Genomic DNA, 18,738 nt, shown 5'->3' with positions numbered 1-18,738 from the left:
TCCTAATGTGTCTACAAATCCCCCATATAACACATTTACATCAAACATGTCCTTCCATATTAAAAAAATATTTTCCACTATCCTTGTCTTTGCCTCTCGGACTAATTCCTATATATTTGTTTTGTCGTAATAAATTCCTTGTACCTACAGCAAAACCGAAATGCTTTATGGAGTTTCAATTTATTTTGCGCGGTTCTATTTAAATTTCGCGCTCGTAAACAAAAACACGAACAACGTGCGCTTTTGTCTCACTCTGGCAACACTGCAAGGCGAAACAATCGGGTAACACTAGATCAAAGATTCTCAAACTGTAAGAAACAACGATGGTTTTGAAATGGATTTTGGGTTATAAAACGATTTTGGACATTTTTGTGGTGTATGAGATTTGGAGATTTTTGTGGTCGTAGATAATTTTATTGGCTACAAATTGGTAAAAGACATTTTTGCTAAATTTTTTGTAGTTTTGAAGTTATACACGAAAATCTAAAAAAAAAATACTCTTTTTGTGTCGAGTATTAAGGCTAAGTAATTGGGTTCCGAGTAAAATTATGAAGTGCTGGTTTTAAAATTAATTTTAAATTATAAAACGATTTTGTCATTTTTTTGGTGTATGAGAAAGTTAGAAGACTTGGTGTATGAGAAATTGTTAGAAGACTTTTTTGCTAAATATTTTGTAGTTTTGAAGTTAGACACGAAAATATAAAAAAGTGCACTTTTTTTGTCGTTATATGTAAAAATATGAAAAAATGTACCCTTTATGTTACGTATTTGTTACGTGCACCTAAATTTGGATCTAATTTATTGATACAGGGAAACATGGGACAATAATGTTGTGTATGAAAAACTTGCAGATAATTTTATTATCTATAAATTGTTAGAAGATTTTATTGAATTTTTCGTACAGTTTTATAAAAAAAATATTAAAAAGTGTACCCTTCCGGTTACGTATTTGTTACGTATAGCTAGATTTGGATCTCATATTATTGATATAAGGAAACATGTGACAAAGATCTTTTGTATTAAAAAGTTGTAAATAATTTTAGTAGCTACAAATTATTAAAAGATTTTATCAAATTTTTCGTATTTCCGTCGTACAGTTTTAAAGTTATATGTTAAAATATGAAAAAGTGTATGTTTTGTGTTACGTATTTGTTACGTGTAACTAAATTTGGATATAATTTATTGATCTAAGGAAACATTGAACAATAATGTTGTGTATGAAAAAGTTGTAGATGATTTTATTATCTCAAACCTGTCTATAGATAAAATCTAGGTATCTTCTATATTATAATGTAATATATGTAATAATACATGTTGCAAGCAAAATAGCGTTAAAATGACATATTTTCAATCGTGATTTTAGAGCATACCGAATTGCTTTAAGGAAATGTAATATTAGACAGAATTGTACGTTATTAAATTTTCTAAAAAATCATTTAACGCATCATTCATATTAATCGAATGGTTTGAAAGTTACAAGAGGTACAATAAAAAAATACACCTTGACATTAGTATTTAGCGTTGGCGCGTTTGGAACCACTTTTATACCATTGCAAATATTTATATATGTGTATACATATTCTCTTTATATGTATATTTATATTTATACATACATGTGTATATATACACATAAATTTTAAAGAATCCTTTCGCCTCTAGATTTACGATCGGGACGCCGTGGCTCTTAAATGATGAAATATCGGTTTAGTTGTTTAAGAAAGCGCCCGTAGAATAAAATCATAAAATAAAGAAACAAAAAATGAAAAAAAAAACTAAAGGAGCAACAAAGAACACAATAGAACCCCGTTAAGACGATATGCTTAATACGATTTGTAAAAATTGTAACTACACCAACGTAAGGTAAGCATGAATCTATACACTTGGTTTAGTTTGACAAAATTTGATATTAAATTGAATTTTAGTGCCAGAAGCAAAATTTGTACGAATTTTTGTTACATACATATGTTTTGTAAAGAATTTAATTAACTACAACTTTCCTGAAGGCAATTTTTAGCTATAGTTATAGTTTATTAATTATGACTAAAAATATAAAAAATGTACCACTTTTGATTCCAAACAAAACAAACACAAAGTTCAATTTAGCAAAGTGTAGTTTTAAATGCGATTTTGTGATAAAACTAAAAATCGTACAAAATTTTTGTATAAACAAATTTTATAGATAATTTCATCAGCTATAAAGTTGTAGAATATTTTATTTGGAAATAATGTTTGGTATGCTGTAAATAATAGTTTGGTAATTATGAAGCCAAGTGTAAAAAAATGTAACCAGAGCATCAAAATTGTTTATAAAATCATTTTGTATAATAAACTAATTTCTAGTGGTTGTAAGGTCATATATATATATATATATATATATATATATATATATATTTATAAGAGACCCTCAGGGTTAGACTAAATACAGGGTTGAACTGTTAAAACAAGTCGTAAAATATTATACAAGTCTAGATTTTTATGGTCGTCGGATTTTATGTTTGGTTTTTGCTTATACATATACACATATGTATATATATTTTTTATATTTATGAATGTATTTATGTATATATGTATAATTTAGGCTGAAAAAACAAACAGACTTTTGCATGGTCGTTAATATTTTTATGAGTTTTTAAAAAATCAGCACGTAAATTTATGCCGCACTTAAAATATTATATACATTATGATATTCTTAAACATTTACGAATATATATATATATATATATATATATATAAATATATATATATATATATATATAAATATATATATATATATATATAAATATATTCAATAGATAAGTCCTGGATTTTTTCAATATATTGATTGTTTCTTTTCCAAAGTACTCTTGTTCAGCATTCCATCGAAAACTCACATAATTTCACCTTTGAACCCAATATTTTATATAGAGAGGATTGTACTTTTAAAAGACTTTTTTCTGAAAGCAGTTTAATCTTTTTGAATTCGTCAAAAAGTGTTAATAAAAGATCAGATCACAATATCATTCATGACTCATATTTAAATTTTTTAAACCTGATTAAAAATAATTAATCCTAATAGTTTTTGAATATGTGTATATATATACATGTATATATGTTATAATATATGTACATCCATATATATGCTTATATGTATGTTTTTTGGGTATACACTATACACATACACTTGCATATGTGTTCATGTGTATAATTGTGGATACATTAATATATAGATATGTGCATATGTATGTATGAGTATGTAGGTGTGCATATACATGTTCATGTATGTATGTATATATATATATATATATACATAATATTTCTCAACATTTACTAAAGCAATATTTTTCCTTTTTTCGTAAATTACCAAACAAGAGCCATAAAAAATCATTTTTGCCAAGAGTTCCGTGCTTTGTCCTTTACATCTGGCAGACAGAAATCCATATCAGTGTGTTTAAGTCTTGTGTAGTCGTAACATCTACAAATATCTTCCAAAAAAATCGAGTGTTTTTAACAAAAAAAAAAAAAAATATTAGTGATATGGATATATAAATTATTACAGGTAAATAATTTTCGCTTCTCAATTTTATATAAAACCTTTTTTAGTTAAGTCTTATTACTATCTATCCGGTACATAATCCATTCCTTTATAACAAAATTTTTTTCTAATTAATCTGTATTGACCATTGTTAATTAATGTTAATCAGTATTTTAAAAAACATTGTATTTGACAGAATAAACCTGATGATGGAACGTACCTAGTTCCGAAACGTCGTATTAAACATCTTCAAAAAACAAATTGTTTTTTATTATTGGATTTACTGTTCGGAAAAGAAACAATCAATATAAATATATATATATATATATATATAAATATATATATATATATATATATATATATAACAATTTATATCTATAGTTTCTGCTGAATTATAAAAATTAACCTGTTTAACTAAAATCAAAAGTTTAAGCACAAAATTCGAAGTTACATTTTTCTACATTTTGCCTTACAAGAAATAATTGATTTTAACTAATTACAATGTTTTGCAAAATTATAGTTGATAAAATTCTCTATATAGTGTATATATTCAAAATATTTACACTAATAGTACTTTTATTAGAAAATGGTACTGTAAAATCTATTATACTAAAGTCTGCGCACAGTTGGATAACGATATTTTTTCATATATCATAGTGAGATAAGTATTATTATGAGCTTATTTTTGTATATGGGAAATTTGTAGATGATAAAATTATCTACAAAGTTTGTTCATACAAAAAATTTGTGCGAATTTTAGTTTTATTGTAAAATCGCGTTTAAAAATCAACTTTGCTGAGTTAAACCTGTGATAGTTATGTGAGTACAATTTGGCTCAATTTTTTTCTGTATAGAATTGTATAGAATTATGTTATAAGACAAATTTGTGCAAAATTTTATAATCTAACACAGTATTAAGCCACAATTAATATTTTTCCAGTAGCGACTCGAAATCCAAAAAAACGCATCAACTTTTCCATGTAATCAGTAGTACGACTCTTCGTGTTTCATTTGAACTAAATTTTAATGCATTTGCAATGAATGAATGAGTTTCATTCGAAGTAATTTTTAAAGCATGTGTGATTATTGTATAAAATTATGTTGTAAGACAAATTTGTGCAAAATTTTGTAAGCTTTAAATTACCTTAACACAGTATTAAGCTACAATTGATATTTTTCCAGTTACGACAGAAAATTCAAAGAAAACCATCAACTTTTCCATATGTGCTGTAACAAGTCTCATCATGTTTCATTTGAACTAAATTTTGATGCATTTGTTTTAATTGTATAAAAATATGTTGTAAGACAAATTTGTGCAAAATTTTGGTTTCTTTAAATTACCTTAACACAGTATTAAGCTACAATTGATATTTTTCCAGTTACGACTGAAAATTCAGGAAAGGACATCACCTTTCCATGCGATCAATATATAGGTTAATCGTCAATTTGCAATAATTGTATAAGGTTATGTTATAAGACAATTTTGTGCAAAATTTTATAATCTTTAAATAACCTTTATACAGTATTAATCTACAATTGATATTTTTCCACTTACAACTAAAAATCCAAAAAAAAACATCAACTTTTCCATGTGATCAATAATACTCGTCTCATCGTGTTTCTTAGAACAATTTCTTCGATCCATTGATAAAACTTTTGAAAAATAAAAGCAAACGTTATGTTTTTGGTGGCTGTCATCATCAGTCATAGATTAGAGATCTTTTGTTTAGTGCTTCCATTCGTTATTATTTTTTTTATCATTTTTTTTTATTAAAATGAAAGAGTAACAACCACACATCTACAAAATCGATGAACGATCAATCAAAATCGATCGATTGAAATCGATAGTTTGTGATTTCTAGATCAGATATGGAAAATGTATAATATATATATATATATATATATATATATATATATATATATGTGTGTGTGTGTGTGTATAAATTAAAGTTTATAAATTTTCCTACAATTTGTTCTTATAACACTTTTTTCTGCAGGTGTTTCAACAGTCCTCCCGTTTTACATTATTGTTATCAAGGACTTTTTTTATATTTTTGTTTATAACTTAAAAATTATAAGTTGCATATATTTATAGTATAGGAATAAACTGAAGTCTATAAAATTCTCTATAATTTGTTCATATAAAAAATTTTTGCACGAATAATATTTATACTTTAAAAATGTTAACGAATATAAACGTTCAAAATTGTTTATAAGTGTTATTCTTATCGTGGACATTTTTTGCTATTTTTGTTTATAACTTAAAAACTATGAATATATGAATTAAAGTTTATAAAATTCTCTATAATTCGTTCGTATAATATATTTTTGTATAAATAATATTTATGCTTTAAAAATGTACACGAATATAAAGGTTCAAGATTGATTATAAATGTAATTCTTAACAGAGGCATTTTTTGCTAGTTTTGTTTATAAATAAAAAATTCTAAATTGCATAGATGTACTTATAGTATATGGATAAATTAAAGTTAATAAAATTCTCTATAATTTTTTCATATAACATATTTTTGTATAAATAATATTTATACTTCAAAATTGTGCACGAATATAAAAGTTCCAGAATGCTTAGAAATGCTACTCTTCGCACGAACATTTTTTGCTAGTTTTGTTTATAACTTAAATGTTTATAACGTAAAAAATTGCAAATTATTGATAGATAAATTAAAGCTTATAAAATTCTCTATAATTTGTTCATATAACATATTTGTGTATAAAGAATATTTATGGTTTAAAATTGCACGCGAATATAATAGTTTGAAAATTCTTCAAGACATTTTTTGTAATTTTTGTTTATAACTTAAAAATTAAAAAAATTAGCTTTACATAGTTGTAGGCATAGATAAAATAAGATTGTAGGATATTTCAAAGACCATAGAGTTTTCTACAACTTGTTCTAATAACATTTTTTGTATGGTAAATATTAATATTTTAAAAACAATTGAAAAAAAGGTATGCTTAATCTTAGCATTTTATTTCACCATGGATAATTATTTATAATTAAATAACTTATAAAAAGAAAAATAATATTTATGCTAAAACTCTATTGAAAAAAAAACGATTCTTTGTTAATATTTTGTTCAAAACAAAAGTACACTTGTAGTTTAAGAAAATAAAAAATATTATGAACAAATATTTTATAAGTTAAAATTCAGTATTTAAGTAATATTATTTCGTGTGTACTTTGTAATTCATTTAACAACCGCAAATAATTATAAAAAATCAATGATTTATTGCTACTTAATCTTTTAATATTCAAATTTACCGCCAATTTAAATTACCCGCCAAATCAAATCTTAATTTCAAAATTTGAATTACCCGTCAAGATTTTAAATGAAATCTCAATTTCAAAATTTGAATTACCCGCCAACTTCACTCCGCTTTCGACAACAAGATGGCGCAACAGTTCCTTCATCAAACGTCAAAACAATGAAACACATTTCAAATTAAATCTTTTATAAACAAAAACCATATAGATTAAAGAAATATGTGTTAAATAAACAAAATTGTATAAGAATTAATTCAATGACTAATATGTAAAGCTATTTATAACACAAAGAGAATTTAAATGAGTTTGTGGAATATATTTTGAACAATTGAAATGTTCTAACCTAACCTATATTGACAGAGCTTTTGAGGTGTAGACTAATTATTAATTGTAAGTATAATTATTAATAATTGTTATTAGTTAAAGAGTTATTAGTTATTAATCAGCAGGTGAGATAAATTTTTGTATTTCATATATATGTATAAATATGTGTTAGGTACAAATTTATATGTAAAATGCTTATGGGGTTTCTATTTATTTTTCAAGACTCTTATTTTAATATGTCAATGCTACTTATAAGTATATTTAAGTACTCTAGTATTGTTATTTAAGTACTTATTTTTGAAGGTGTCAACTATTTAACATGCCATTTGTATTTAACAAGTATTATATTAGTAGTAACGTATAAACAGATTTCATTAAAATGGTTTTCTCGTTATAAAGAATCTTTTTCAAGTATATTGTCCCATTTTTAGAGTCTCCTAATACTAAAGATATTGTATTATTATACTTTTTGGGTGCTTCATTTATATTATCTAGTTATAAAGAACCTTTTTGAAGTAGAGTGTTTCATTTCAGAATCTCCTAATATTAAAGATATTGTATTAATATACTTTCTAGGTGCTTCATTTATATTATCTAGTTATAAAGAACCTTTTTCAAGTAGAGCGTTTCATTTCAGAATCTCCAAATATTAAATATATTGTATTAATATACTTGCTGGGTGCTTCATTTATATTATCTAGTTATAAAGAATCTTTTTGAAGTAGAGTGTTTATTTTAAGACTCTTCTAACACTAAAGATATTATATTAATTCACTTGCTGAGTGCTTTGTTTATATTACTTCAATTTCATTTATTATTCTTTTTTCTAGGTTGTATAATTCTCTTCATATTTTCATCAAAATGTCAGAAAAACACCAAGAACCAAATTTAGCAAAAGAAGCTGTTCTTGTGGACAGCTGCAAAATGCCTGAAGGCACACCTATAGTTTCAGGCTATGATTTTAATTCTGGTGTCAATTATGAGGCTATGTTTAAGACTTATGTGCATTCAGGATTCCAAGCCACAAATTTGGGTTTGGCCATTGAAGAAATAAACAAAATGGTAAAAGAAATATAATATACTAAAATATAATATACTTATATAATTTTTAATTATTTTAGTTGGTTTGCCGAGATGAACCACTAGATGTAAGAGATCTGGATACATATGAAGAAGATGAATTTATTAAACGCAAAAATAATTGCACAATATTTCTAGGGTATACTTCAAATATTGTTTCGTCCGGCTTGCGGGATACTATTAGGTTTTTAGTGCAACATAAATTGGTACGTAGACAAATACATAAATACATACATAATGTATTTATTATATATATATATATATATATATATATATATATATATATAAAATTAATGTAAAGTAAACTAGGACTTACCAAGTGAAGATTGATTCCCAAGTCTAACTTGTCAGGTTTATATCGAGTTAATCAATTCTGAAACAAAGAATATGAATATATAATATTGTTTTTGTATAATAAAAATAATAATAAACATAATTCAGACAAGCAATTGTCCAATTGAAGGAAGCATGGAAAATAGAATTAGCTAGTAAAAATTTTAATCATTTTATTGATATTCGAGTAGCAAAGAAACAAATTATATGCAGTTTTGGTGTGATAAAAATAATAATATACATAATACACTACTTTTAAAGTAAAATTTTTAATGTCTCTTCCAACAAGATTTTTAGTGAGGGAAAAGAGCAAGAAGAAAAATGAGGATTGTCTGAAAATGTGGTGATTTGTTTGAAAATATTGTAAATTGTTCCAAAATCTTGTGAATTATTTGAATTTATTGTTAATTTTCTGAAAACATGAATAGATTGTCTGGAAATGTTGTACATAGTTTGGAAATGTTGTACTAGTTTGAAAATATCACATTAAACTATTGTAGATTGTCTGAAAATATTGTTTGAAAGGCTGTAAATAATCTGAAAATATTGTAATTTGTCTGAAAATGTTCTATGTTGTTTGAAAACGTTGCAGACTCTATCTAAAAAAGTTGCACATTATCTGAAAATCTTATATTTTGCTTGAAAATGTTGTAAATTGTCCGGAAATGTTGTAAAGCATCTCAAAATTGTCTGCAAATGTATGATAATGTTGCAGATTCAATGAAAATGTTGCACATTATCTTGAAAATATTGTAGATAGTCTGAAAATGTTGCAAGTAGTTTGCAAATATTATGTTATCTGAAAATGTTGCATATTGGCCAAAAATATTCTAAGATGTGCCTGAAAATCTTGTCATTTCATTCAAAATATTGTCTAAAAATGTTCTATGTTGTCCGAAAATGTAGATTATTCTAAAAATGTTGTAAATGGTCTGAAAATATTGTTGTTTGTTTAAAAACGTTGCAGATTGTCTGCAACCATTGCAGATTCTTTGAACATTTTGTATGTTGTCTAAAAATGTTGCAGATAGTATGAATAGGTTGTACATTGTTTGTGAATGTAATAAGTAAATAAATTAATAGATTTCTGAAAATTTTGTTGATTCTCTGAGAATGTTGCATATGGTCTGAAATGTTGTTAGTTGTCTAAGAATGCTTTAAACGGTCTGAAAATGTAATAAATTATCTTAGGTTGGCCAAAAATGTTGTAAATGATCTGAAAATGTTGTGAAAATGGTCTGCAAATATTGTACATTATCTGAAAACGTTGTAAATGGTCTGAAACTATTACAGATTTACTGAACGACTTATACATTGTCTAAATATAGTGAGTAAATAAATTAATTGATTGTCTGAGAATATTGTAAAAGGTATGAAAATGTAGTCGTTTAAAATGTCTGAAAGTGCTACAGGTTGTCCAAAAATGCAGATCGTCTAAGATTGGTGTAAATGATCTGCAAATGTTGTAAATAGTCTGAAAATGTTGTAGAGGTCTGCAAATATTGTAAGTTGCCGAAATATATTATCTAAAAATCTTGTAGATTGTCATGAAATGTTGCATATTGTCCGAAAATTTTATATACTATCTGATAGATTGTAGATTGTTTGTCCTATAAAAAGAATACAAGTTCCCTGAAAATCAATTTCTATCCATGTTCTACTCCTTGATTTTATCATTTCAACATCACGATGTTATACTTTATCTGTGCTTGGATTAATTTTTTTAATATATTTTTAGGTTGATTGTATTGTTGCGACAGCTGGAGGTGTAGAAGAAGATTTTATAAAATGCTTAGCAGATACTTATCTAGGCGACTTTAGTTTAAAAGGATCAGAGTTACGTGATCATGGAATTAATAGGATTGGAAATCTATTAGTCCCTAATGATAATTATTGTAAATTTGAAGATTGGGTAAGAAATCTTTATATATATATATATATATATATATATATAAATTATAATTAAATATAAATAAAAAATTAAATATAAATATAAAAAAGTCCTACTACGTCTCAGATATAAAATAGATAAATTGTAATGATGTTCAAATAGTTATTAAAATATTAATATTTATTCTAGAATGCTGCAAATTTACTATAGTATTGTTAAATATATGTACTTTAACAGCAAATACTAACATTGATATGCTTTCTCACAAATATTTGCAATATGTAGTACTTTCATAAAATAAATTCATCAATTTATTTGAGAAAAGTACCAAGACTTTTTGACACTGAATAAATTGTTAAATATATCATTCTAGAATGTTCCAAATTTATTATATAGTATTACGATGATATTTAATACTGAAATCAATGTTCTCTCACATACATTTAAGAGATTTATATATGCATGACATATAGTTATTATAAAAATTTCTATTCTAATTTGTGTAAATTATATTTTATTCTATTTTTATAGGTGATGCCATTACTAGATGAAATGTTAGAAGAACAAAAAACCAAAAATACTTTATGGACACCTTCAAAAGTTATTCAAAGACTTGGAGAACGAATTGGTAAATACCAAATTTAAATTTAAATTCTCATAAAGTTATAACATCTTTATTTGGTTAACAAATTGGTAAACACCAAATTTAAAATTAAATTCTGATAAAGTTATAATCTTTATTTGGAGAATTAATTGGTAAACACCAAATTTAAATTTCAATTCCAATAAAGTTGTAACATCTTTATTTGGAGAATGAATTGGTAAACATCAAATTTAAATTATAATTCTAATAAAGATATAATATCTTTATTTGGAGAATGAATTGGTAAACACCAAATTAAATTTAAATTCTAATAAAGATATAATATCTTTATTTGGAGAATGAATTGGTAAACACCAAATTTATATTTAAATTTGAATAAAGTTATAATATCTTTATTTGGATAACAGTTGATAAAAATCAAATTTAAATTCAAATTCTAATGAAGTTATAATATCTTTATTTGGAGAATGAATTGGTAAACACCAAATTAAATTTAAACTCTAATAAAGTTATAAAATCTTTATTTGGAGAATTAATTGGTAAACACCAAATTTAAATTTCAATTCCAATAAAGTTGTAACATCTTTATTTGGAGAATGAATTGGTAAACATCAAATTTAAATTATAATTCTAATAAAGATATAATATCTTTATTTGGAGAATGAATTGGTAAACACCAAATTAAATTTAAATTCTAATAAAGATATAATATCTTTATTTGGAGAATGAATTGGTAAACACCAAATTTATATTTAAATTTGAATAAAGTTATAATATCTTTATTTGGATAACAAGTTGATAAAAATCAAATTTAAATTCAAATTCTAATGAAGTTATAACATCTTTATTTGGAGAATGAATTGGTAAACACCAAATTAAATTTAAACTCTAATAAAGTTATAAAATCTTTATTTGGAGAATTAATTGGTAAACACCAAATTTAAGTTAAAATTCTAATAAAGTTATAATATCTTTATTTGGATAACAAATTGATAAAAAACAAATTTTAATTCAAATTCTAATAAAGTTATTATATCTCTATTTGGAGAACGAATTGGTAAACACCAAATTTATATTCAAATTCTAATAAAGTTATAATATCTCTATTTGGAGAATGAGTTGGTGAACACCAAATTTAAATTTAAATTCTAATAAAGTTATAATATCTCTATTTGGAGAACGAATTGGTCAATACCAAATTTAAATTTCAATTCTAATAAAGTTATATCTTTATCAGTTATAATTTAAAGATTTTAAATGTATTATATATTCAAAATATATTATTATTATATATATTTTTCGGTAGATAGTGAAGAAAGTATATACTATTGGGCATCCAAAAACAAAATTCCAGTATTCAGTCCTGCCCTTACCGATGGCAGCTTGGGTGATATGATGTACTTTCATTCTTATAGAAATCCTGGTTTAGTTGTTGATATTGTATCAGGTAAATAAATAATTATAAATATATAAATAATAACAAAAGATAATATATTGTGAGAAACAAATAGCGACATATAGAGATGAATATTGTAGAGAGTGTAATTAGAGACAATAAAGAAGTAATTAGAGATGAGGTGTATTAATAGAGATCAACAAAGTTAACAGTAATTAGAGATGAGGCGTTTAAAATTGTTATATTTTGTCTAAAAATGTTCTAGATTCTCTGACAATGACTTAGTTTGTCTGAAAATGCTGCACAGTGTCTGAAAATGTTGCAAAATGTATGATAATGTTGCAGATTGACTGAAAATGTTGCACATTGTCTAGAAAATATTGTAGATTGTCTGAAAATGTTGTAAATTGTCTAAAAATGTTTTAGATTGTTTGAATGTAGTATAAATTATCTGAAGATGTAGTGGATTGTCTGAAAATGTTAATTAATGTCAGAAAATTTAGTCATTTATTTATTTATTACAGATTTAAGACGACTGAACACGATATCAGTGAAGGCCAAGAATACAGGAATGGTTATAGTCGGTGGTGGTTTGATAAAGCATCATATTTGCAATGCAAATCTAATGGTAAATATATTATCAAATTCAACTTTTTATACAATTAGCTTGTTGTATCTTTTATAGTATAGTAATAGAAGATTTATATATCTATAAAATTATATTTGTTTGTTTGGAATTTGGAATTATATAACAAGAAACTTCTTGAAACAATTTATGTAGAGGTACAGTTATATTATTTATATTCATATACATTTAAATTTGTTCTAATTGAAACAAGTTTGTCCAGAGGATAAATAATGAAAATATTATCAGCTAGTAAATCCAGAATATTGGTTTTAATAACTTTGTTAATATTTACATTAAGTAGCAACGAAACAAATTGAATAAAGCTTTAATTTAACTATTATTGTGAGAAAATTAACATTAAAATATCAATTATAAAAAGATTGCTGCAACAATAGAATTTTTCATTGTTTAATTTATTTCTATGCTTTGTAGTAATTAAAATGAGAAGACTTAATATATTTTATATTTTTAGCGAAATGGTGCAGACTTTTCAGTATTTTTAAATACTGCATCTGAATTTGATGGAAGCGATAGTGGAGCTAGACCCGATGAGGCTGTTTCGTGGGGCAAGATCAAGAAAACTGCAACACCAGTCAAAGTAAGAGCAATATATATATTATATATATATATATATATATATATAATATATATATATATATATTATATAATTAATATGTTTTAAGTATATATTATCTTTTTTAGATTTATGCAGAAGCAAGTTTAATCTTTCCGATCCTGGTAGGAGAAACATTTGCAAAGTATCACCATAAAAAGAATCAGCAAAAGGCTTTAGAAAATGTTTCTCTTTTATTGTAAATTATTAAAATATAATATATGTATATAAATATGTAAATGATATGATGTATATTTTTGGGAATTAAATTAAATTCAAATATGAAAATGTATTTGTTTTTTTTTATAAAGGAACAATGTATGTAATTCATGACTGATTTATAAGCTTTAGAGTTTATTAAGATTTATATGACCAAGTTGCTGTAGAGTTCTTAATGTGAGAAACTACTGAAGATGTTTTATTTTTGTACAATTTTTTCCAACGTACTATTTATTTTAGACAAATAGTTTTAAATGTTGTAATTATAATAGTTAAACACTAAAAAAAGCATAAGTGCTTCCCATGTCATCCGAACCTAACACAATGTTTTCTAATATATTTTTACTTAGGCTTGGTTGTACATGGTAAGCGTTACTTGAATTTTTTGTGGTATAAATGTTTTTATTATTAAAATTCTAAACAAAAAAAATTAAAATATGAATATTAAAAATAATCTATTAAAAATATTTTTGATCTATACCAGTTAACAATTTAATCAAATTTGTATTATTTTTATTATAGTATTATTTTATTAAGCCACATGAGTTGTACTTATATCAAGAACATCTCTTTTAGTTTAAAAAAGCCTCTTAGAGTTAAAAATTAGTAAATAACAATAACAATGATAATATTTTTTTAGTGAAAATATATTTAATTAATTTAATTGTTATGAACAAAACAAAGTCTTCATGGTGTGCATAAGAACATGATCCATTATACTATAAACTTTCAATTTTACACACTTTTCCCAAATTCGGTGTCAAACTATTCAGAATGACTTGGAAAAACTAAATTAGCAGATCGGATTTTCTGGCAATAAAGAAAGAAAATGTAAAAAAAATTCAAATTGGCGAGAAAACGGTCAATTTTACACATTTTTCCTAAATTCGGTGTCAAGCGATTCAGAATAACTTGGAATTGCAAAAAATTAGCAGGTCGGATTTTCTGGCACAAAAGAAAAAAAAAGTAGAAAAAATTGAAATCGATGGGAAAACAGACAATTTTACAAACTTTTCCCAAATTGGGTGTCAAACAATTCAGAATGACTTGGAAATGCATAAAATTAGCAGATCGGATTTTCTGGCAATAAAAGAAAAAAAGTAGAAAACAAAGCAAATCGGTGAGAAAATAATCAATTTTACACCTTTTTCCCAAATTGGGTTTCAAACGATTCAGAATGACTTGAAAATGCATAAAATTAGCAGATCGGATTTTCTGGCAATAAAGGAAAAAAAGTAAAAAAAAGAATAAAAATTCAAATCGGTGAGAAAACAGTCAGTTTTACACACTTTTCCTAAATTCGGTGGCAAACGATTCAGAATAACTTAGAAAAACTAAATTAGCTAAACTAAATTAAACTCCAAAAACAAATTGAAATCGGTAAGTGAACAGTCATTTTTGCATACTTTTCCCAAATTCGGTGCCAAACGATTCAGAATGACTTGGTAATAAAATAATAATAATAGTTAAAAATAAAATAAATTGGATACATAAAATTAGCAAAACGGATTTTCTGGTGAAAACATGAATTTTTTGGAAACTTAATTAGAATAATTTTTAGCAAAAGTTAAATTAGATTAAATATTATTAATTATAACGATTAATATAAAAGCACAAAATCTAATTTATCATTTTATTCTTTTCCTTGTTTAATCTTCCTGAAGTGGGAAATTCATTATTTCTTAGCACGCTATCATATACAAATACATATATACATACATACATACATGTATACATATTCACATACATACATTTATAAATACACCCATATATACATCTAAAAATACAAATATACATATACGGACATACATATATACATACAAATCCAAACATACATATACATATACATAAACACACACACATAAATACATTTACAAATGCAAATACACATATATACATATACATAAATGCCATTTACAAATAGAAATACGCATATATACATATACATATACATACATACATATATACATATACAGCCATACATACATACATATATATACATATATAAATGCAAAATACATGTATACATATACATACATACAAATCTAAATATACATATATACATAAACACACATAAATACATTCACAAATGCAAATATACATATAAATGCCATTATACAAATACAAATACGCATATATACGTATACATACATACATACATACATACATATATACATATATACAGCCATACATACATACATACTACATACATACTACATACATACACATACAAATACAAATATACATATACAGACATACATATATACATATGTACATAAACATACATACATACATACGTATATTCATATACAAAAGCAAATATATACATATATACATATTCATATATATACATACATACATACATACATATACATATATACATATACATATGTCGTAGCAAAGTATTTTTTGCTACGAAGCGTAGCCATAACGTTTGACGAATATATACGACTTCGGACGTAAAAACACGATCGAATATACATATATTACAAAGGGGTGAACAACCCGCAAACAAATTTGTTTAATACATCATTCATACTAATCGAATGGTTTAACAGTTATAATAAATAATCGACAATGTAATTGTAATGAATAATATATTCGATTTTCAATAACGATTTTAGAGTATACCGAGTGGCTCTAGAGCAATATAATGTTAGACAATATTATAGATTATTTAATTTTGGACAAATTTTTCTTAGACACCATTCATACTTATCGAATGGTTTAAGAGATATAATAAATAATCTACAGGTAATGACTAAAATATTGTAGGGTATTCGATTTTTTATTTACTATTTTAGAGTATACCGAGTGACTCTAGAGCATTATAATGTTAGACAATATTTTAGATAATTTAATTTTGTGCAAATTTTTCTTAAACACCATTCATACTAATCGAATGGTTTAACAGATATAATAAATAATCTACAAGTAATAATTAAAATATTGCAGGGTATTCGATTTTCATTTACGATTTTAGAGTACACCGAGTGGCCCTAGGGCAATATAATGTTAGACAACATTATATATAATTTAATTTGGAAAAATATTTCTTAAACACCATTCATATTAATCGAATGGTTTAACTATTGGTTTAACTATGGTTTAACTATAAATATGATGAACAATCTACTGGTAATGACTAAAATGACGTAGGGTATTCGATTTTCATTTACGATGTTAGAGTATACCGAGTGGCTCTAGGGCATTATAATGTTAGACAATATTATAGATAATTTAATTTTGCATAAATTTTTTTTAGACATCATTCATACTAATCGAATGGCCTAACAGATATTTTAGTCACAGGTAATGACTAAAATATCGTAGGGTATTCGATTTTCATTCACGATTTTAGAGTACACCGAGTGGCCCTAGAGCATTATAATGTTAGACAATATTATAGATAATTTAATTTTGTACAAATTTTTCTTAGACATCATTCATACTAATCGAATGGTTTAACAGATATAATGAATAATCTACAGGTAATGACTAAAATGATGTAGGGTATTCGATTTTCATTTACGATTTTAGAGTATACCGAGTGGCTCTAGAGCAATATAATGTTAGACGATATTATAGATTATTTAATTTTGTACAAATTCTTCTTAAACATCATTCATACTAAACGAATGGTTTAACAGATATAATGAATAATCTACAGGTAATGACTAAAATATCATAGAGTATTCGATTTTCATTTACGATTTTAGAGTATACCGAGTGGCCCTAGGGCAATATAATGTTAGACAATATTTAAAATTATTTAATTTTGTACAATTTTTTCTGAAACACCATCCATATTAATCGAATGGTTTAAAAATTACAAGAGATAACAAATAAATGAGTATACTACACTACTGAATTGTTAATACAAAATATTGATTTTAGAGTAAACTAAGTGGATTTAGAGTATTCTATTATTAGACAATATTGTAGATTATTTAATTATAAACAAATTTCCTTAATGCATCATTCATATAAATCGAATGGTTTTAGATTTATAAGCAATATTATAAGAAAATGCACTGTGAAACGATTTGAATAAGACAATATTCATGTTCTGTTGCGATTTAAAAGTATACCGAGTTGCTGTAGAGTGATGTTAGAAAAAGTTGCAGATTATTTAATTTTAAACAAATTTCTCTATACATCATTCATATTAATCGAATGGTTTCAAAGTTACAAGAGTTGCAATAAATGAATCCATAAGCAATTGTAATCAGGCATAAATAGATATTTCATGTTTGAAGGCATTTTTAGGGTATACCAAGTTGCTCTATGGACTTATATTGTTAGAAAAAGTTGTAGTTTATTTAATTTTAAATAAATTTATAAATTTATATTATAATAATTATTTAAATAATTTATTATAATAAATCTTATACATCATTTATACTTATCGAATGGTTTATAAGTTACAAGAGTTATAATAAATAAATGCACGAACAATTGACACCATAACTAATCAGGCTCAAATAGATAGTTCATGTTCGAAGGCATTTTTAGGGTATACCCAATTGCTCTAGAGACTTATATTGTTAAAATAAGTTGTATATTGTTTAATTTTAAACAATATGTCTCTAATACACCATTCATATTAATCGAATGGTTTAGAAGTTACAAGAGTTGTAATAAATAAATGCATGAACAATTTACACCATAACAAATCAGGATAAATTGATATTGCAAATTTGAATGCATTTTTAAGGTACACCGAGTTGCTTTAGGGCATCATATTGTTAGATAAAGTTGTAGATAATGCAATTTTAAACCAATTTCTTTAATACATCATTCATATTAATCGAATGGTTCAAAAGTTACAAAAGATGTAATAAGCAAATGCA

At 24.8% G+C, this 18,738-nt stretch overlaps 1 protein-coding gene across 1 annotated transcript; it reads left to right on the top strand.

The window, feature by feature from the left end:
• Positions 1-7,017: 7,017 nt before the first annotated feature.
• On the top strand, positions 7,018-13,869 carry LOC113363050 (probable deoxyhypusine synthase). Its single transcript, XM_026605538.1, has 9 exons — positions 7,018-7,167; positions 7,952-8,183; positions 8,243-8,407; positions 10,273-10,446; positions 10,957-11,053; positions 12,336-12,476; positions 12,950-13,053; positions 13,526-13,651; positions 13,756-13,869. Exons 2-9 carry the CDS (start codon positions 7,983-7,985, stop codon positions 13,867-13,869), a joined length of 1,122 nt encoding a protein of 373 aa, XP_026461323.1. The 5' UTR covers positions 7,018-7,167; positions 7,952-7,982.
• The last annotated feature ends 4,869 nt before the right edge of the window (positions 13,870-18,738 follow it).

Source organism: Ctenocephalides felis, unplaced genomic scaffold (assembly GCF_003426905.1).
Source record: "Ctenocephalides felis isolate EL2017-DRISC unplaced genomic scaffold, ASM342690v1 CF-g0.4_SCAFFOLD_00845, whole genome shotgun sequence".
NCBI classification, from domain to species: domain Eukaryota; kingdom Metazoa; phylum Arthropoda; class Insecta; order Siphonaptera; family Pulicidae; genus Ctenocephalides; species Ctenocephalides felis.
Note: the sequence above shows the minus strand (reverse complement) of the source record. Positions and strands in the feature narration are given on the sequence as shown.

Bases quoted from the DNA above. Each gene is read 5' to 3' on its own strand.
- LOC113363050 (XM_026605538.1), top strand. From the start codon at position 7,983: ATGTCAGAAAAACACCAAGAACCAAATTTAGCAAAAGAAGCTGTTCTT. The intron at 8,184-8,242 runs GTAAAAGAAATA...TAATTATTTTAG, and splicing joins TTGAAGAAATAAACAAAATG to TTGGTTTGCCGAGATGAACC. The intron at 10,447-10,956 runs GTAAGAAATCTT...CTATTTTTATAG, and splicing joins ATTGTAAATTTGAAGATTGG to GTGATGCCATTACTAGATGA.